The sequence below is a fragment of the Thamnophis elegans genome, chromosome 14 (genome assembly GCF_009769535.1).
Source record: "Thamnophis elegans isolate rThaEle1 chromosome 14, rThaEle1.pri, whole genome shotgun sequence".
In the NCBI taxonomy this organism is placed as follows: domain Eukaryota; kingdom Metazoa; phylum Chordata; class Lepidosauria; order Squamata; family Colubridae; genus Thamnophis; species Thamnophis elegans.
In genome coordinates, this window is record NC_045554.1 from 10,307,479 (window position 1) to 10,328,842 (window position 21,364).

A 21,364-nucleotide genomic window follows, 5' to 3' on the forward strand; every position below is an offset into this window, starting at 1 on the left:
AGCTAGATCGTATATGAAGTGACCACTGACATCTAGAGGACTGAATGGGCAATGACTATCATGCCTCTTTAAAGAAACACCCAAATTTGTACACTTGAAAACCATCAATTTAACCCTCCCATAATTGCAACATATGAAACAGCATTGCTTGCTATAAATCCTAGGAATCTAAGCCCTGATATGTGAAGGGTATCCGTTTGGTAAGGATATGGTTCCAAGTGGAGCCAGCTCTGACCCCACTTAATTTACATCCCGACTCTGACCCTGTTTCCCCCCCTCCCCACAAGGTTTGTCATCAGTCACATTCTCCAGGGAAGCAATTTCGAGGGTCGTAGAGATCTCTCCCCTCCGGCCACTGTGGGTAACCCCAGAGATGGCCTTGAGAGAGAGAGAGCTGGAATGTGCTTTGGTTTTGACCGAAGTGCTCTCTTGCTGCAGCTGCAAAGTTCGTTTTCCCATCCCCCTTGCCCATGGCAACTCGAGAGCAGGCCCCAAGGATGCTTTGCGAGTTGACAAGATGGTTAAGAATCAAGCCATGAGGTTATGGGAGATCCCCCCCCCCGCTCCCTGCCCAAATCTCAGGATCTCAGTACCTGAACAACCCTGGGGGAAACAGGGTCAGATTCGGGATGTAAACCCTAAGAAGCAACTTTAGATGCGGAAAAAACTCAACAGCAGGCCCCAAGAATTATGAAGCTGCTTTTAAAATTAAAGTCATACTCAGTTTATTATTGGTTTTTCTTTTTTTACAATGAAATCAATTGGATTTCTGGACAGTCACAGAGTCACACACTTTATACGGGCCTAGGCCAGGACAACTGGACGAAGAGGAGATATAAATTATGGTGGGGAAAGGTACAAGGGCCAGAAAGTCACACATGTAAAATCTGAACATTCACATATTCAGTACACCCATCTTCAAAATCAAGATGCACAGCACCAAAACAAAGAGGCAATTCACTGAAAAAACTGGTGGGGATATTTCTGTGCATAATGTATATTGCATTGGATTTCAGTGGCATGAAGATATTACCTAAGATAAGCATATTACCGATATGCGGTATCAGGAATGTAAACAGAAACATATAATGAAGGTTAACATCAGGGGTGAAATCCACTTATGTTTGCTACTGGTTTGGTAGCAAGGTGATCGCTCGCTCACTTTGCTCGCACATCCCACCTCCGTATATGCGCAGGGCCTTCCGTGCATGCGGAGAGTGTAAAAATGATGTCTGCGCGGAGCCTGGCAAGTGAGTGAACAGTGAGGTAAGTGAACAGCGATGGGGGTGGGGGAATCTGCTGTTCCGCACGATTTAGATTAGCTAGAAAGCAGGAAATCTTGCTTTCTAGCTAATCTTAATCATGCAGCACAGCTGATCGTTGGAAAAACCAGTCCACCCGAACCGCTAGCATTTGTTTTGTTACCAGTTCGGGCGAACAGCTTGCATTTCTGCTACCGGTAGCATTTTATCCCCTAGTTAACATCTACCGATCAGTGTATCATTGCAGAATGAAAATTAAGACTCCTGAAAGACATATTTCACACATATTGGAATTATTACTAAAGTTAACAGTCGGGACACCAGCCAGGTACAACAGACTCACATTTACACACACCAAAGCCGGGGTTAAAATAGATTTTAAGTCCCTGAAAATAATGGATTGGATCTGAAGGTGCTTGTGTGCTATGCAATAAAAATCTCTCCATTCACTGTAGCTCTGTGAGGATCGGGGAATCCCTAGAAGGGTGTAATACGCAGAGGGCGAGAATGAGGGAAAATTGAAAGAAATCACCATCATACTCCAATGATTACATAGTCGTCTTTGGGTGCAAGCTCCTATTTCTAAGAAACGAGACTTGCTGGTTGAATCAGTGGCTGAGCCATCTGTGTCAAGATCTGAAAAAAAAAAACCCACACCTGAACGCCTCAAGTGATGGCAATCATGAGAAGAGTTATGGATCTATTTGAGGGAGAGATGTTAAGATCTCCCCTTCCCACCAAAAATATCAGGGTGTGCATCAAACTCGATAAGAGCAAAAAGAGGCTAATCATTTAGACTACATGGAATCATGTACAAAAACACGGTGGCCCCAGATTTAGACGAGATCTTCTTTGGGGGGGAGGAGGGGGCTTCAAAGATTAGCTTGGTTCCCGCAACTGGAAATGGGCACGGGAAACTTGAGAAATACTTCATGGGCTAGTCAATGTTGAAGGAGGCAACTTTCTCAGCTGTTCATCGTGTCCTTGAACCCCCAAACCTCCATGATAGCTATCTGGAAATTTTCGGAGCACAACGGTTGATTGTTGAAAGTATTGCAATGGCCCGTCCTTCCATGATTCAAGTCAGCATCAATATAGAAGGCTTGGCCATCTCCGCCACCTGCAAAAAAGAGAGCCGTAGTTTTCATTTTGGAATGTCTATCTCGTGGTTCTATCTCACAATACGCTTGTTGTATTACAGATAGTCCTTGAAGCACGAGTCAAAAAGAGGGCTGTGAAAATATTTACAGATACAATACAATAGCAGAGTTGGAAGGGACCTTGGAGGTCTTCTAGACCAACCTCCTGCCTAGGCAGGAAACCCTATACCGTTTCAGACAAATGGCTATCCAACATCTTCTTAAAGACTTCCAGTGTTGGGGCATTCACAATTTCTGAAGGCAACTTCTGTTCCACTGATTAATTGTTCTGTCAGGAAATTTCTCCTCAGTTCTAAGTTGCTTCTCTCCTTGATTAGTTTCCACCCATTGCTTCTTGTTCTGCCCTCAGGTGCTTTGGAGAATAGTTTGACTCCCTCTTCTTTGTGACAACCCCTGAGATATTGGAAGACTGCTATCATGTCCCCTGGTCCTTCTTTTCATTAAACTAGACATACCCAGTTCCTGCAACTGTTCTTCGTATGTTCGTATGTTTTAGTCTCCAGTCATCTAATCATCTTGGTTGCTCTTCTCTGCACTCTTTTCTAGAGTCTCCACATCTTTTCTATATCATGGAGACTAAAACTGAATGCAGGATTCAAAGTGTGGCCTTACCTGGACATCCCTGGACATACACGGTTTCAACTCCTACCCTCAAAACGATGCTGTAGGCACAACACACCAGAACAACTAGACATAAGGACAGTTTTTCCCCGAACGCCATCATTCTGCTAAACAAATATTTCCCTCAACTGTCAAACTATTCACTAAGGCTGCATTACTATTATTTTACTCTTCCCATCGTTCCTATCACCCATCTCTCCCACTTATGACTGCAGGACTGTAACTTTATTGCTTGTATCCTTACGATTCATATTGATATTGATTCCTGATTGCTTATTTGTACCCCATAACTATCATTAAGTGTTGATTCTTGATGAATGTATCTTGCCTTTTTATGTACATTGAGAGCATATGCACCAAAGAAAAATTCCTTGTGTATGCAATAGTCAAAATAACATTCTTTTCTCAGAGAGTCAAGGACATTCTGTCCTGCACCTGGAGTGATGCTACTGGGAGATGGTGCCTGATTGGGCCATGTGGGTGCTGGGCAGGGACCTGAGCTTTCATTTAGGTGGGGAAAACCCGGAGCCTTTCAGATTTGGGTTTTCCCAGATGTGCCAATATGACATCTCTAATAAAATGGAACTTTGAGGAAACGCAAGCCTCGGAGTCTTCTTTCGTTGGGGACTTGGAACCCTGATACCACCAAGTTGAGAGAGCACCAAAGACCCTACAGCCCTTTTCCTCTTCCTGTTCCTCCTCCACTCTGCAAACCCAGTCTCTTCTAATACTGATGATGTTACCTAATCAGGTAATGAAATGTCTGCAAGAAAACAACCAAGCTCAGAGAGCACCAAGGACCCCTCATGTCAAAATCCATCATGAGCATAATATTGTGGCCCACCAGTGGCCAACGGAGCTGGTAGCAGATTTGGACAGTGAGGAAGTTAGGGAAGAACATGGACCAGTCCTGGAGTCTGGGGAAGGCTCTGACGAGGACTCTGTGTTGGAAGCAGAGAGGGGGCCAGGGCTGTATGCCAGTTATCAGCTGCCTTCGAAGTCAGAGATCAGTGGAACAGAAGAACAGCTGGAGCCTGTTCCCAGTGTGCGCATGCACAGAGTTGCCAGCCGAAGGGAACAGCTAAAGAACAGGGGTCAACTTGGGAGTAAGGCCATAGGTGGGCGATGAGGAAATAAAAGAGGAGTGAAAGGGGAGTGGAGTTTGCAGGAGACAATTAGTTTGCTTAATTGGTTCGTGACTCTCCGAGACTCCTTGCCAAGTTTTGCAGATATCGGCCTGGCAGCTCTCCAAGCCAGAGGTCTGTGACTGTAAATCCTCCCTCGAAAGACTTTGCTGGAGGTGAATGAGCAGAATTCACAATAGAGGGTTTTTTGTCGGGACAAGGAGTTTGCTTAATGCTTTCGGGAAGTCTCAGTCTACTTGAGGAATAAGGTGTCCATTAAATCTCAATTTACATAATTGAGCTAATTGGCATCCTTGTATAGTTACATCATTTTACACGTTAATCCCTCCATGCCAAAGATGTGAAATTTAGTATTGCTTGCTAGACCTTCAACATTAGCTAGCTGCCTTTCAACACAATTAGCCCAGTGGGTCTAATCTTTTTTGGCATATAATCACTGCAGCGTTTTGCGTATTCATTTCCACCCTGACCCACATTCCCAGATAATTTTGTCTGTTCGCAAACTGAAGTGTTAAAGCAGCCACAGCGAGTGCTAATGGAGAGCACAGAAGATAAAAGTCATTTCTCTCTAGGGAAGCTGGAAACTGGAAACCTACCTATGATGATGCATTCTGCGCTACCAGCCATAAACATGGACGCTGCTTTGGAAGGCAGATTGAAATGCCGTGCCGAAAGGAAAGGAGAATGGCGACTGGAAGGATCCAGGGGGAGATTGGTTGAGGAGGGGGAGTCAGAAACAGCCGAAGGATTGTTTTCTGGTTCAGAGCCAGTCATGGTGAGTTCGGGGTGTTTGATTATAATCCACTCGTATCGTTCCACTTCGGGCACCAGCTGGAAGAGGGCAGGAGATTAAATTAAAACGCGAGTGTGCTTAAGCCAGAAGTGAAGACTGAAGAGGGGGCTGGTGGGTTATGTGAAGATGCTTTTTGTAGATTTTAGCTCTGCATTTAACACAATAATCCCACATAGACCAGTGCCGTGATGGGGAATCTGTGGCACGTGGAACCATTTCTTAGGGCAGGCGAGGCCTTGCCCTGTCAGCTCATTTCGCCCTTCATTTTCGGCCGCTTTTCACAATAAACAACCCAACGCCCAGCCACGGAGCAGCTGTAGTGTTGCAGAGGCTCGCGGAGGTTGGAACGGGATCCGGGACCTACCAATGCACAAACCGGAAGTCCGTTTCCGGACTTCCGGTTTGTGCATTGGTAGGTCCCGGATCCCGTTCCAACCTCCGCGAGCCTCTGCAACACTACAGCTGCTCTACGGAGCGTTGCGCAGGCGCTGTACAAGCCTTAAAAGACAGGTAAGGAGCTCGGGCGGCGGGGGTGGGCCCTCCAGAGCACCATACTGGAATGGTATTCAGTGTTCCGGGCAGGCTCCAGTACGCCCGTACCAGGGCATACGCCTGCAACCCACCACTGGCCTTGGGCCATTTTCTTCTGAAGCCTCCGGAGAGCAAAAAACGGCCCAACGCGTAAACTGGAAGTTGGAAAATGGGCTGTTTCCGGCCTCCAGAGGGCCTGCGAAGGAGGGGGGAGGCTGTATTCGCACTCCCCAGACTCCTAGAAAGCCTCTGGAGCCTGGGGAGGGCAAAAAACAGGTCCACTGTGCCACTGTACGGCAAAAGCAAGCGGGGGAAGGGCATGGGGTCATGCATGCATGCACGGGGGTTGGGCATGTGTACACACAACCCCCGCGCTCTCCCCGCTTTTGGCACATGATGGGAAAAAGGTTAATCATCACTGGACTAGGGTCTAAATGTATGGCTCTTGGGCTTTCTTATTCAATCTGCTTTTGGATTGTGGATTTCTTGTCTGGCTGCTCTCAGAAGGTCAGATTAGGTAGTCCTATCTCTTCAGCCCTTATTCTTAACACTGGTACACCTCAGGGTTGTGTGTTGAGTCCCTTACTCTATGCTCTTTATGTGCATGACTGCATTCCCACTCACACTAATAACAGTATTACTAAATTTGCAGATTGATACAACAGTGATGGGACTAATTTCTGGGTGGGAGGAGTCTGCCTATCGAGATCAGGTGGAAGGGTTGCTTTCGTGGTGTGGAGATAATAACTTGGTCCTTAACAGTAATAAGGCCAAGGAGCTTATAGTGGACTACAGAAGGAATAGATCAGACGTCCAGCCCTTCCTTATCAATGGAGACCGAGTGGAGCAAGTGGCCAGTTTTAGGTTTCTGTGTATTATCATAAAAGAGGACCGGACCTGGGGCAACTCACATTGCAACCCTGGTCAAAAGGGCCCAGAGATTATACTACCTGAGACTTCTCAGGAAACGACAACTGAAGGAAAAACTGCTAGTGACCTTCTACTGCTGCACCATAGAGAGTATTTTAACACTGCACCTGTGTATGGTTGGCCAATTGGACAGTGGCAGATAGGAGAGCGCTCCAGAGGGTCAACGTCATTGCCCAGAGGATCATGGGTTGCCCACTCCCCTGTTCGGCAGAGCTTTGTAGCTCCCACTGCCTTAAGAAAGTTCAAAACATCCTTAAAGATTCATCTCATCCTGGGCTCCCTTTTTCCCTATTACCATCTGGCAGGCGGTACAGGACAATAAAAACAAGGACAAATAGGCTGAAAAACAGCTTCCATCCCAGAGCAGTAACCCTACTGCATTCTACTGTCTAGTGCAATATTAATGCAGTTATCAGAGGTTTTCAATTCAATTGTATAGACCGTGAAGGATGTGTTTGCGTTTTTATTTTATAGTTATAATGTACACTGAGGATGGCATTTAATTTCATTGTATGAAATTGTGAAGAAAGTCACAATGGTTTCTTACCCTGAATACAAAACATTCTCCTGTTCCAAAGAAACTTAGCTTGCCTCCTCCTCGTTTGCGTTCATGCCAATCAGTCGACAAATAAGCCCCACAGACCTAGGAGGGGGGCACAGTAAACAAGACACTGTTTTAGGAAGTGGATTATCTTCAGACAGTCAATATAGCTGCGGTGGAATGTAGTCTGGATTCCCAGCAGGGAGGGGCTGCTTTCCAGAGGGCAAAGAGTCAGTAGAGCCTGGAATGTCTGGTAGGGAACAAGGACGGGCTCTCCCTAGTGATATATCTACAGTTATGCAGATGGTTGCTTTAGTATGGCAAGATTCTGTCTCTAGGTGAAAAACAATACAGGAAACTATTTTGAAGTAATGCTGCGTGTCATTCTTGGGCCTGATAATACCTGCTGTTTCAGTTGTCATCTCAACTCTGGAAGAATAAAAGTCAAGTGTGTTAAATATCTGAGTGTGTCGCTAATGAATCTTGGGTAGTAAATGCAACAAACTGGAGCATCAAGCAAGTCAAGGGGACTTTCCTTGAAAAGAAAACTACAATGGAAATTTCTGTGTTTATTTAGGGGAAGAAAATCTTAAGTCATTGCTTTATTCAAACTTATGAGATTCCCCAAGGGAGCCTCTAACCAGGCTGTTCTTTATCCTTTCACTTACCTCTTGCATAGTTGTTTTAATCAAAAGGAGAGTTGGTTCATGTCCCTCACAATGTAGGTAAAACCTAATGTACAAACATAGATATAAGAAGATGTCTTTATGAAACATCAATTCAACTTCTACTGAAACATTAATTTATCTTCTACTAATTGGATACATTCCCCTAGGATCTGACAGAGTCACAGACACATAGTATATTTATAAAGCAGGGATATTATGTATGGTGAAGACGCTAGTCTTCCACTCGGAAAGTTGAGAGTTCAATCCTGGGTAGCAGCAGATGTTTCTCTCCTAGGGCGCCAAGAAAAAATATCTGCTGCGAACTCCACATAGGTGTCAGGAAGGGAATCCTGCCAGCAAATGCTCAGCTCCATCCAGTCATCACGATTCTACCCCAAATTAAGGGATTTCAGGGTTGCAAAAGGGAATTAAATCAATCTATCTATCTATCTATCTATCTATCTATCTATCTATCTATCTATCTATCTATCTATCATCATCTATCTATCTATGATAAAAATATCATTAATACAGTGCAATGTTATTTGAATCTTCAGATAAGTTTAACCCAATAGGAACTAAAAAGCTCCATCAATCAAAACGAGCATTGTACTTGATGTGAGGGCACATAAACAATCAAGTTACAGTAATTGTACACCTATTATATAGTTATATAAAAAGAATTCAGGATGAAAGTCATTCACTGCTTAACTTTAAAGGCCTGAAATAATAGTTTTGGCAACCCCCATCTTATTCTTAACCAAACTTCACAAGCTAGTAGATTCAAAGAGAGACAGAAACTGCCTCCAAGATACTTGGTGAGCTTCAGAGTTGGGAAGAAATTTGAATCAGGCTCTCCACGGTCCTAACCCAACTTTTTAAAACCATCCTGTTGGCAAGTTGGCAGAACCAAGCTGGGGACTGATTGTCCCAGAGAAAATACACCTGGGTGCTAAAGGTTTACACTGACTTGATGGTGCACCATCAATGCAGGGACAGCATCCATAACTTTTTCCTACCCTGCTTCCCCGAAAATAAGACCTCCCTGGATAATAAGCCCAATTAGGATTTTTGAGCGCATGCGCTAAAATAACTCCTTCCAGAAAATAAGCCCTCCCCTAAAATATTTAAACGCAAGCACAGCCGGTCCCTGTCATTTCCTGGGGGTGGAAAGGGGGGGAATATGCCCACGTGCCCCACATGCACCTGCCATCCATGCAGAACGGCCTTGCGGAGGCTGCTCCCGCAAATCCTAGCTACTGCACCCTTTCTCTTAGTGGCGGGCGCGAAAAGAGCTGGCAAGAGTGTGCCAGAAACAGATACAAAGCATCTTTCCCTTTCTGGATCATCTGATCCGCGGGCCAAGGTTAAGGGGCCTCCTGCATCTCAAAAATAATTGTCAGGTTTGCAACCATATTCCTTTTGGATCTTTGGCCTGCCACACTTTCTATTATTCTACTATGCCTTTTCTATTGTGAGAAAATGGGAAGGGGGATTGTACGGAGTTAGATATTATGTAGCCATAACAACATTCTTTCTAGAAAGCCAAGGTCATCCTTTGTCTCTGCACCTCTGCACCTGACTGGAACTGGATGGGTGGAACTGCCAGCATGGCAGTGGGAGATTGGACCATGTGATGGACTGGGCGTGGGGGCAAGATCTTGAACTTTCAACTGGGTGGGGAAAACCGGGAAGCTTTCAGATTCGGGTTTCCCCAGATGTGCCAACATGGCTCTCTTAATAAATTGGAACTTTGAGCAATCCTTTGCCTTGGACTCTAATGTACTTTTGGATGCTATTTGGAACCCTGACAATAATAAACCTCCCCGAAAATAAAGCCAAGCGCTTCTTTCGGGGCTCAAAAGAAAATAAGACCCTGTCTTATTATCAGGGAAACACCTGTACTACAAATCCTTTTTTTAAACGATGGAGTCAATTGCTACCTGTTTAGGCTGAAGCCATGCTCTGAGGTGGTAAACAGCAGTAGAGGTTGACAAAGGGCAAAGCGCTCGGGAATCCATGACCAGATGTCTCTCATCTTCTTCACATCAACAATTTCAGACTTGAAGTTCTCAGCGTGAACAGCCAGGTGGACATTCTGCCTGGGGAACAACAACAAAAATCAGGTTATGAAAAGGCAACTGGCTTAAGCCTATTCTACTCTTTCGAGTCTTAAAATGGGAAGAGAATTAGTACTCAAAGATAATAACAGTAGCACTAGGACTTATATTATAGAGCAATAGCAATAACACTCAGACTTATATACTGCTTCGCATCCCTTTCTAAGGGGTTTACAAAGTTAGCATCTTGCCCCCAACAATCTGGGTTCCCATTTCACCGACCTTGGAAGGATTGGAAGGCTGAGTCAACCTTGAGCCGGTCAGGATCGAACTTCTGGTACTCAGCAGAGTTTATCCGCAATGCTTCATTTAACCACTGCGCCACCACAGCTAAGCAGCAAGAGCACTTAGACTTACATACTGCTTCACAGTGCTTCACATCCCTCTCTAAGCGGTTTACAGAGTCATCCTCTTGCCCCCAACAATCTGGGTCCTCATTTTACCCACCTCGGATGGATGGTGGGGTTGAGTCAACCTTGAGCCTGGTGAGATTCGATCTGCCAAACTGCAGGCAACTGGCAGTCAAAAGAAGTAGCCTGCAGTACTGCATTCTAACCACTGTGCCATAAAGGCTGAGTCGGCCTTGAGCCGGTCAGGATCGAACTCCTCGCAGTGAGCATTGAGTTCGCCTGCAATACTGCATTCCAACCACTGTACCACCCCTCCTCTCTTGAGTAAAAAGCATTGTTTACCCTTTTAATATTGGCTGTAATATAGCCGCTGTAAAAGTGAGGTGGCTGACATATAAATTAAATAGGTCAACTGGCAACCGACAGTATCTTTGGCAGATGTGCCACAGGAGGCTCTAATGTTGTGGGGAAGAAAGAGTTAAAAGAAATCACGAATATCTTGGTGACAATGAGAAATGTGAGACCAACACAAAAAAGATGACCGGGGCACAGAAATATATATAAGCCAGGAAGAAGCCCACATAGCCATTTCTTTCTTGCAGCCAAAGCTAGATTAAATGCAGTTTAGGTCAGGCCAAAATGCAGGAGCCGCACAATGAAATTTTATGCCTAGTAAAGTTTTGAGTATGTTATTCTACATGCTAGGAAGATTTGACATGCAAGAAAACTGTTAAGTCCAACTTATTCTTTCCTCTATTTTAACATGGAGCCCTTGCAGAAGTTTCATTACCCAACTTGGTAATAGCATTATTGATTGATTTATGACCTATGACCTATTATTTGCTGTTTATATGTACACTGTGAGCTTAAGCACCAGAGCCAAATTCCTTGTGTGTCGAATCACACCTGGCCAATAAAAGAATATCCTTTCCTCTCCTCCCCTCCCTTCTATTCTATAAAGGCAAATGCTTTTGGAAGCCACAGTTTTTTTCATCAAATGACAAATCAGCTCAAGTGAGCTGCAGCTCATGAAAGTTTCTTCCTTTTAATAAAAACGTGTTAGTCAAAAATATCTTTCCAGGTGCCTTCCTTCATCATAGACTGACTTAGATCTTCTAATGCAGTATTTTACTGCAGGTGGTCAACTGGACTATTGCAATAGAATAGAATAGAATAGAATAATGGAATGAGAATAGAATAAATAGAATAGAATAGACTAGAACAGAATAGAATAATGGAATGAGAATAGAATAGTAATGGAATGAGAATAGAATAGAATAATGGAATGAGAATAGAATAGATATGAATAGAAGATCAGAATAATGGAATGAGAATAAGAATAAAATAGCATACGGAATGAGAATAGAATAAATAGAATAGAATAGAATAATGGAATGAGAATAGAATAGAATAATGGAAATGAGAATAGAATAGAATATGGAAGAGAATAGAATAGAATAGAATAATGGAATGAGAATAGAATCTAATATAGAATAGAATAGAATAGAATTCTTGATTGTGATGGACACACAAGGAATTGTCTTTGGTGCATAAGCTCTCAGTGTACATAAAGAAAAATAAAATAGAATGCATTCATCAAGAATCATAGGATACAACACTTAGTGATAGTCATAGGATACTAAATAAGCCAATCAAATCACGCTAAACCCAAATAAAACAATATAAATTGTAAAGATACAGGCAACAAGGTTATTGTCATCAGTGGGAGGAGATAGGCAATAGGAAGTGATGAGAAGAGTAATAATAATCCATTCTTAGTAGATAATTGTACAGTGTCAAAGGACACACTGTCCTTGTGTCTAGTTGTTCTGGTGTGCAGTGCTCTATAGCGTCGTTTTGAGGGTAGGAGTTGAAAACAATTTATGTCCAGGATGTGAGGGGTCTGTAGATATTTTCACAGCCCTCTTTTTGACTCCTGCAGTGTCCAGGTCCTCAATGGGAGGCGGGTTGGTATCCATTGTTTTTCCTGCAGTTCTAATTATCTAAGGCAGTAACATCTTCAACGTGGCCGAGATTTAGTGTCCACAATGCCTCTGTAGATAGGTAGGTGGCACTACAAAAAAGCCTGAGATTGGATTAAGGGCTATTTTTGGAACAGCTTGGAGAAGTACTGTCACACATCTTCCCTTATAAGTCAAAGACACCAAGTGCAAAGAGTAGAAAACCATAGCCAAATACATGGTTAGCTACAGCTTTCAAAGCAATTTTTTGTCCCACTTCATGTTAACAGCACATTCTCCTTCAGTACATGGTTCTTAAAAATTAGTTTTGTATATACCATTTTGATACCCTGTTTCTCTGAAAATAAGCCCTTCCTGAATAATAAGCCCAATTGGGCTTTTGAGCGCATGGGCTAAAATAAGCACTCCCTGGAAAATAAGCCCTCCCCAAAAATATTGCAACACAGCAGCAGCCATGAGATGACCATCCTCGCTGCCTCCTGCACCTCAAACATAATAAGGGCCAAGCGCTTATTTTAGGGGGTCAAAGAAATAAGACCCTGTCTTATTTTCGGGGAAACATGGTAGCTTCCTGCAACCTGCTGATGCGTCCAAAAACCTAGATAGGTTCTAAACAAATATACTCCTCCAAAGTGCGAAGTTCAAAGTCCTGATAGAGGGCCTAAACCCCACAGGATTAACATCTGTCTAGCCGTGGTGGCGCAGTGGTTAAAATGCAGTATTGCAGGCTGACTCTGTCCATTGCCAGGAGTTCGATCCTGACCGGCTCAAGATTGACTCAGCCTTCCATCCTTCCGATGTTGGTAAAATGAGGATCCAGATAGTTGGGAATCAATATGCTGATTCTATAAACTGCTTAGAGAGGGTTGCAAAGCACTATGAAGTGGTATATCAGTATGTCTAAGTGCTATTGCTATCTGTTGTGGCCCAGCAGGAGCCGTTGGAGCTGCCGACAGACTCCGATAGTGAGGGACCTTATGAGTCGGCTCTGGACAATGTGGAGGACCCTGGGGCAGGATTCAGACTCCGAGCAGGGACAAGAGGCTGGTTGGCCACCAGGAGGCGCCTGAGGCATGGAGCAGCGGTGAAAGCCAAAGGGAGTTTGTCCCTGACGTCAGGCCCTGGAGCAGTGGTGAAGACGTTAGGCCCTGGAGCAGTGGGAGGAGCTAAGGGGTCCCGGACACCAGGCAGAGACGGGTTGATAAGCGCCGGCAGCAATTACGGAGACATAGAAGATAATTGGGCCCAGGTGGTTGTGATTAGGCTCCTCCCAAGAGAGTATATAAGAAGAGACTTTGGAGGAGACCTTTTGCAGGACACAACTGTTATACTAAAGCTGGAGAAGCTCTTGTGTGTATTCTTATCTGTGGGAGTCTGGGTTGCTGCCAAAGTCTTGTCTGTGAGTAATTACTGTGAATAAATTGGCTAACAGTAATCTTGTGTCGGCGTGACTCACCGTACGGAGGTGGGGGAGTCAGAACAGCTACCTATGTCTGATTATTTCAAAGAAATGGAAGTGTCCAATGGAACTACATTCCTGTGGACTCTGGCTATATCAATGAAATCCATGAGCTTATAACAGTGAAGACAAACAAAGCTGGACTAGAATACAAATAGGACATGCCCAATATTTGAGGGGCCACCACAGAGAGGAGGGGGTCAACCTATTTTCCTGAAGGCCTATCAAGGATAATGGATGGAAACTGATTGAGGAGAGATTCAAAATAAGGAAATAAGGAGAATTTTTTTGACAGCGAATCAACCATGAACAGAAGAGCCGAGGTGGCGCAGTGGTTAGGGTGCAGTACTGCAGGCCACTTCAGCTGACTGTTATCTGCAGTTCAGCGGTTCTAATCTCACCGGCTCAGGTTGACTCAGTTTTCCATCCTTCCAAGGTGGGTGAAATGAGGACCCAGACTGTGGGGGGCGATATGCTGACTCTGTAAACCGCTTAGAGAGGGCTGAAAGCCCTATGAAGCGGTATATAAGTCTAACTGCTATTGCTAAGTTGCCTTCAGTAGTTGTGGGAGCTTTAGGAGGCTTTCAAGTAGAGCCTGGACTGCCATCTGTCAGAAATGGTGTAGGGTCTCCTGCTTGGGGTGGGGGAGGGTTGGACTGTTGACCTACAACAGTGGTTCCCAAACTTGGCAACTTTAAGACTTGTGGATTTCAACTCCCAGAATTCTCCAGGCCAGCTCTGCTGGCTGGAGAATTCTGGGAGTTGAAGTCCACAAGTCTTAAAGTTGCCAAGTTTGGGAACCACTGACCTACAAGACCCTTCCAACTCTATATTCTGTTATAGTGGTACAAGGTCCCTTCCAACTCTGCTAATCTATTAAAGTTTGTCTTCAGAAGTTGTGAAAGCTTTCAAGAAGAGACTGGATTGCCATCTGTCAGAAATGCTGTAGGGTCTCCTGCTTGGGTGGGGTTGGACTAGAGGACCTACAAGATCCCTTCTAACTCTCTTATTCATTTGACAGCAGCAAGGAAATACAGCCTTAAGTTTTACCGCGCAGCCACCAACGCACATAAGCTTACTATTACCATCACCTTAGTGCAGCCACAGCCATTTGAAGCCAATCAAGTTAGAATAGCAGAGCATGAAGATTCAAATGTTCAACCTACCTTTTTGGGGATCTACTGCTGCAAAGCAACGCAGCAGATACGGAATTGACAGAAAAGAAGGCCCAAGAACGGAGACAAAAAAAGAGAGAGAGAAATCAAGAAAAGAACAGCAGTTTCATATATCCCCACCAAGTGCATGGAAAAAGCCTACAGAGAAACAGAGAGTAAGTTTTGAGCAGACCAACAGTGAAATGGACAGTTGACACATTTTCTTACTTTCTTTTCTTCAGAAAAAGTCAGTTCTCAATTCCTTCAATGGTTTTTAAATTTGCCAGTTCACATTTCTTTCCTAGGAATCTCCCTGACAAACATTACGACTTCTACGTAGTTCATTTTTCAAAAGCACCTAAAGGGTTTTCCTTAAAGACGTTTCACTTCTCATCTAAGAAGTTGAAGAAATCAAGGAAAGCCCAGATTTCTTTTTTAATTTGAAGAAAGGATCTTTGGGTTTAACTCATTTTACTTTTAACATACTTTTCCTGACTAACTTGCCTCAAAGTTCACCTTGTCCATTCAACAAATCCCTCTTATCTTTGTTTTCCCCAAACGCAAAGATTTTACAGACAAAGCATCAGCATACATTATAACAGGTTACGTCTTATGATTTCAGGAGCAAGATACTTGCGGGATCCATTAGAAAGGAGTCTTAATAGTCATTTTGAGATTCTTATCACTTAAGATAATCTAAATGTGTGAATTCAGCGAAGGTGTTACCTAAACCAAAGTCTCTGCAAAAAGTTCACATTCATTCTAGCATCAATTTTCACAAGCTCTTCTACCTTTTTTAAACTGCAAGCACGGAATATATTAATTGGAGGTTGCTAAATTTAGGTTGTGGGAAACTGAATGCAAAAGCTACCGGAATAGAGTTAGCATATTTTTTGGAGTAGGAAAATAAGAAAAAAAATTCTGCCTCTGCCTACCAGCATCCATGGTATTCATCTGGCTAGCGTCCTGTCAGTGTGTGAGAGAGTTGAGGGCTGTTTGGAAACAAGCAGTATTTGTTGTGTGAGCAACAAGGAAGGAGACAGCAAGGAGCCTGGGCGTGGCTTCTTCTGTACTAAAGCTGCATGCTGTGCTGATATCTGAAACTAAAACTGAAAGTGAAACTTCTCTCCTCTGCTGAACTACATGTTGGAAAGCTGCTTTTGGTATTGTATATTTACTTAATGTCTTATATTATATATAAAGAGAAGTTAGTGAATCCTGCTGAATCAGTTAGTTGTGTGTGCTTTCTGGATGTGATTGCTGCTGCAAACTCTGACACCTCCTTGCAGCAAATAGCAAACAGCCGGGTCAGCTTCAGCACATTATTGCAGCCTGATTCAGTATAAGCAGCTGATTGGTGGATGGATCAGGCTCCTGGAATACCCCCAATCAGCTGTTCCAGGCTGCAGGGATTGCCACAGACCATCGCCTCCTCCGTGCCTCACGTTTTTGGCTACATTCGGTGTATAAGACGTACCCAAATTTTTACCCTCTTTTAGAGGGGGAGGGAAAGGGCAACTTATACTCCAAGAAATACGGTAGATGCAAGAACTCCTTCCAACCAAATGTGATAGAATATTAGCTTTTCTTCAAGGTTATACAAAAAAAATCCCATGTCTTGTCAACTACTAATTTTGGCCACAATTTTAGCAATATACCGTATATTGATCTGCCCCTCCAATATTTGGATATATAGGATTAAGAGGCATTAATGCTGGTCCGTGCTTAATTAAATTGAGGAAATTTTGTAATCCTCAAATACACTGGTGGGCTTTAACTCCCTACGTACTTGTTATTGTGACTTAAAAACACTGTCCCATTGATCCAGAGGTCGCCATTTTGCTCCTGAAGAAATATTCTGGAAGAATAACCTAATATTTCCTGGGTAACGTGACAAATTACAGGGGAAAAAAATCCGCTGAGGTTATTCTCATTGATCAATTAAACTTAGAGGTATGATAAATACACTGTGAGCTTATGCACCGGAGACAAATTCCTTGTGCGTCCAATCACACTTGGCCAATAAAGAATTCAATTTCACATACACATACAGTATATACTGCGTTTTCCCCGAAAATAAATCCTGTCTTATACTTTTTTGGACCCTGAAATAAGTGCTTGGCTTTATTTTTGGGGAGGTCTTATTATTATTATTATTATTTGGGGCACATGGAGCAAGATGGGGCTCCCATCTGATTTCCAGCTCTGTCTCCCTAACCTTAACCAGAGGATATAGCAGAGACTGGCTGCGTATGCGATTAAATATTTTTGGGGAGGGCTTATTTTTTTGGGGGGGTTATTTCCTGGGAAGGGCTTATTTTAGCACATATGCTCAAAAGCCTGATTGAGCTTATTATCTGGGTAGGTCTTATTTGGGGGAAACACGGTAGATTATCTATGTTTTTCACAACGTTGAAACCGAGGATGGCGCACAGATACGCTTGATTTTACAGTATTATTTAATCCCCATAATGCAAGAATGTAGTTCCCAGATTTAAATTAGCCTTTAGGGGAAGACCTGACATGCCACTACCTTTTCTGCTTCACCGTTATGCCTTTCTGCTGCAGGGCCTTCTCGTTGGCCATTTGCAAAAGCTGGATCTCCTTCCGTGAGAAGAGACGGATGGCAAACGCTTTCTCCAGCAGCTTCTCGGGCGAGACCCACTTCGCGATGTCCCTCACAAACGCTCGGATGTCCTGTTGCACGTTTTCCGACTCCTGGGTCTGCCCAGCTCTGAACTTGTGGAAGAATTTGAGGAGAGCCAAAGCCACCCGGTAGAGCACCTTGTAACCTTCGACCAGGAACACATCGAAGACCGCGGGCGATGTAAACGAGGGGCAGCTCCCCGAAGAGCCAACGATGCCAATCCGAGTAGACCTCTAGCACGTCTTCCGAGATGGCCACCATAGTTATGAGCTGCCTGGCAGTATTTATTAACTAGGTCCCCGAAGGTCATGCAAGACGACTCAAAAGCCAAGAAGGTCTGATCGATGAAGTGCTTGGATGGGTCATTGCAGGCCAAGATGCCGGCAAACTTTCTCAAAGCACTCGGCTTCATCCCGGCTGTAGTGAAGGAGGAGGGCCACCATGGAAGGCAGAGCTGGACAGAACGAGATGTCCGGGAACTGGCTTCCAATGCAAGAGATGATTTTACTGACGGCCCCGATGCCTTCAGCGTTGAGGCAGTATGTGGGAACCAAGCTATTGTCTACGAATTCTGGAAGGGAAAGCGTATTGCTGTTCCGCTTGCCAACGATTTTCACCACAATGTCTCGGTAGACGTGGGCATCGGGTGTCACCATGCGGCAAGGGATAGAGCTGATCAATTTATCATACACTTTGGCTCTTAAAGAGTGGCTCTTGGCCCAGTAACCTTGGCGAGCCAGTTGTTTCAACATTCAGTCTGAAATTCGGTGCTGGTCAGTTCTTTCTCATCCTCAGCCTGGATGGTAGGATCCATCTTGTCCCACTCTATAAACCTACTGTATTCACCCATGGTTGCCAAGGAGGTCTTAAAAGAAAGACATAAGCGAACTTCTTTTTTTTTAGTAGTCCCTTGGAAAGTTTACCCTGCTTCCTGCAAGAGAACAAAAGGTTATTTACATTTGGAAACGTCAGGTTGCCATTTGGTGGCTAATTGTATAAAAGGGGGGGGCACGTACCTCTTGGCGTTGGTCTTTGTTTTTTTTTAAAAAAATGGAATGGAAGGCAACAGCTTATATGTAATGTGCACAGGGTCAGCCTCCAAAGTCACAGACCCAACACAATCAAACCTCTGAGGCTTAGGTGTTTCAAAAAGTACAATTCTATCAGGCATGTCATATTGGCGCACCTGGTGAAAACCTGACTCTGAAAGCCCCAGGGTTTTCCCCACCCAAATTAAAAGTCAAAAATTAATTCTTGCTGGTTGAGAGAATGAATAACACTCACCCCCACCCATTTTTCTTTTGTACTAATTACCATATTTTTCGGAGTATAAGACACACCTTCCCCCCCAAAAAAGAGGGTGAAAATCTGGTGCATCTTATACACTGAATACAACATTTTTGAGGGCAAAAACGAGCAAAAAATGGGTTGCTTTTTTTGCTCATTTTTGCCCCTTAAAGGCTATGCATGGTCCATTTTTGGGAAAAAATGGACTGCTTTTTTTGCTCATTTTGCGCCCACCCACCCCTCCCTGTAGCGCTCTACAAGCCTCCTAAAGGCTATGTATGTCCTGTTTTTGGCAAAAAAAGGCCAATTTTCACAAAAAAAAGGGCTGCTTTTTGCTAGTTTTTGCCCCCCCCCCCAACCCCCAGGAGCACTTTGCCGGCCTCTCAAACTCTCTGCATGCCCTGTTTTTCACAAAAAAAATGAGACATGCAGAGGGTTTGGGAGGCCTGCAGAGTGCAAAAACTTTTTTTTTTAAATTGACCTCTTCAAAATCTTGGTGCTTCTTATACTCCAAAAAATATGGTACCTAGTACAATTGAGCAAGATTACAATTCCATTTGTCTACTAGTTTCTCTCTCTCTCTCTCTCTCTATCTATCTCTCTATCTATTATATATATATGTATGTATGTATGTATGTATGTATGTATATATATATATATATATGTATGTATGTATGTATGTATGTATGTATGTATGTATGTATATATATATATTAATTACCGTAAATCACCTTTTGTCCTTTTAGCTATGAGCCAAGTATTTTTTTAAAAATTATAGCCGCAAACATTTTGAAAAAGACATTGATCAATACAATACGTGGCTACAGGAGAATTTGCATCCCTGTGCAAATTTATGCAATGTACAGGCTTGTGCAACTGAGTTCCTTAGTTTCTTAATCTAAACTCGGTTCTTGGAATTGTGCTTTGTGCTCAGGAGAGAAGTGGAAGCGGGCTGAAGGGAAGAGATAAAGCTGTTGTTACTACTCAACTGTCTGGTTTTGCAATTCAAACATGTGACACAGCCAAGCCATTGGGTTCAAGGATTGCCTTTTCTTGCAGTTCAGCAGTGACAATCGAGAAGAAACACCAAGCAATCATTTAGAGAAAGCCGGATACTTATTTCACGTTATACAATATATGACTAATACAGCAATGGATGGTATTTTTCTAGAAGAGCAGGCTGAGCTGGAAGGCGAAGTTAACAGGTCATTTATTGGAGTCATTGCGTTGTCACAAGAGACCCAAGTCTAGCCCCCGGTGAATTCCATGCCAATTTATATTTGTGCATTTAAGCTTTGTGCATTTAAACTTCCTACCGCAGTAACACGGCATCATTAGCCATAATAACAGTGGTGGTGATAAGCTTATATAAGGTAAAGGTTCCCCTCGCACATATGTGCTAGTCATTCCTGACTCTGCTGATCGCTGTTTCAAAGCCAAAGAGCCAGCAGTGTCCAAGACATCTCCGTGGTCATGTGGCCGGCATGACTCAACACCGAAGGGGCACGGAACGCTGTTACCTTCCCACCAAAGGTGGTCCCTATTTTTTCTACTTGCATTTTTACATGCTATCGAACTGCTAGGTTGGCAGAAGCTGGGACCAAGTAACGTTACGCAGCGCTAAGGATTCGAACTGCCGAACTGCCGACCTTTCTGATCGACAAGTTCATCATCTTAGCCACTGAGCCTATAAGCTTATATAGCTTCTATTAATTACCTGATTAATTCATCACCTTAAAGATATCATTGATGGACCAAGAAAATTGGACTATTTGTCACTGCCTTGTATCCCGGCTCCTAATAGGAGCTTCTACAATAGGGGTGTCAAACTCGATTTCATTGAGGGCCTCATCGGGGTTGTGTTTGACCTCGGGGAGCCAGGGTGGCATGGCCAGGGTGGGCGTGGCCAGCTCATCACTCGTGTTGTGGTGCCTGTGGTAGACCGAGCGCTCTGCCGGCAAAAATGGGCTCCTGAGCGCCATTTTCGGCTGTGACAGCCTCCTGCAACCCTCTGACAGTGAAAACGGAGCTCAGGAGGGCTGCCCGTGGAGTTTCTGAGCTTCGTTTTTGCTGGCAGAGGCACCGCAGGCTGGTCCTTTGCTGTTTCCAGGGCAGCCCTGCGGGCCAGGTCCAAGCATCCCATGGGCCTCATCCGGCCCCTGGGCCTTGAGTTTGACACCCCTGTGCTACAAGAAAGTTTCTAACTGTACACTCATTAACACAAGGATGTATTGCTACTATTAACCACAGTGCCATAGGACTCTTCGCAATTTGGAGAAGACTGGTAGATGACAGTTACAGATAAGGGGGTAAGAGGCCTCCAATACAATGCTGTATTCCCTGCCCCATAACTGAATAGCAGTTCCTGTCCAGGAATACAAGGTCACTTATGGCCCGTGAAAAACTGACACGTCTTGTGTACCCACAATGTTTTCTAACCACAGACTAAATGGGAGCTATACAAATATAGTCTATTATACAAATAGACTCCTGCTGAATTAGCTTTTTGTTCACTGCGCTCACAGCACTGAATTTGGTTTTATAGATCTCGAGAACAATACTGTTAAGTGTTTTAGTATTTTAAGAAAAAAAAGGAATAGTGAAGACATAAGAAAAGTATTTCTTCCATAGAGAAAGATTACAACGTGCTTAAAGATACAATTATTAAAAACAACTTTGCTGGAAAGAGGCTGACATGAAGCTGGAAGTTAGTA

The 21,364-nt window shown here is 43.8% G+C and overlaps 1 protein-coding gene across 1 annotated transcript in view; it reads right to left on the reverse strand.

The window, feature by feature from the left end:
• Positions 1 to 655: 655 nt before the first annotated feature.
• Positions 656 to 21,364, reverse strand: part of TBC1D24 (TBC1 domain family member 24) — a 25,042-nt gene continuing 4,333 nt past the window's right edge. The window contains 11 exon segments of the mRNA XM_032231210.1: positions 656 to 2,382; positions 4,785 to 5,019; positions 6,990 to 7,085; positions 7,652 to 7,715; positions 9,595 to 9,753; positions 14,729 to 14,746; positions 17,250 to 17,533; positions 17,535 to 17,625; positions 17,627 to 17,742; positions 17,744 to 18,112; positions 18,115 to 18,294. Coding sequence (XP_032087101.1) covers positions 2,228 to 2,382; positions 4,785 to 5,019; positions 6,990 to 7,085; positions 7,652 to 7,715; positions 9,595 to 9,753; positions 14,729 to 14,746; positions 17,250 to 17,533; positions 17,535 to 17,625; positions 17,627 to 17,742; positions 17,744 to 18,112; positions 18,115 to 18,213 — 1,686 coding nt within the window. The 5' untranslated portion in view covers positions 18,214 to 18,294 and the 3' untranslated portion in view covers positions 656 to 2,227.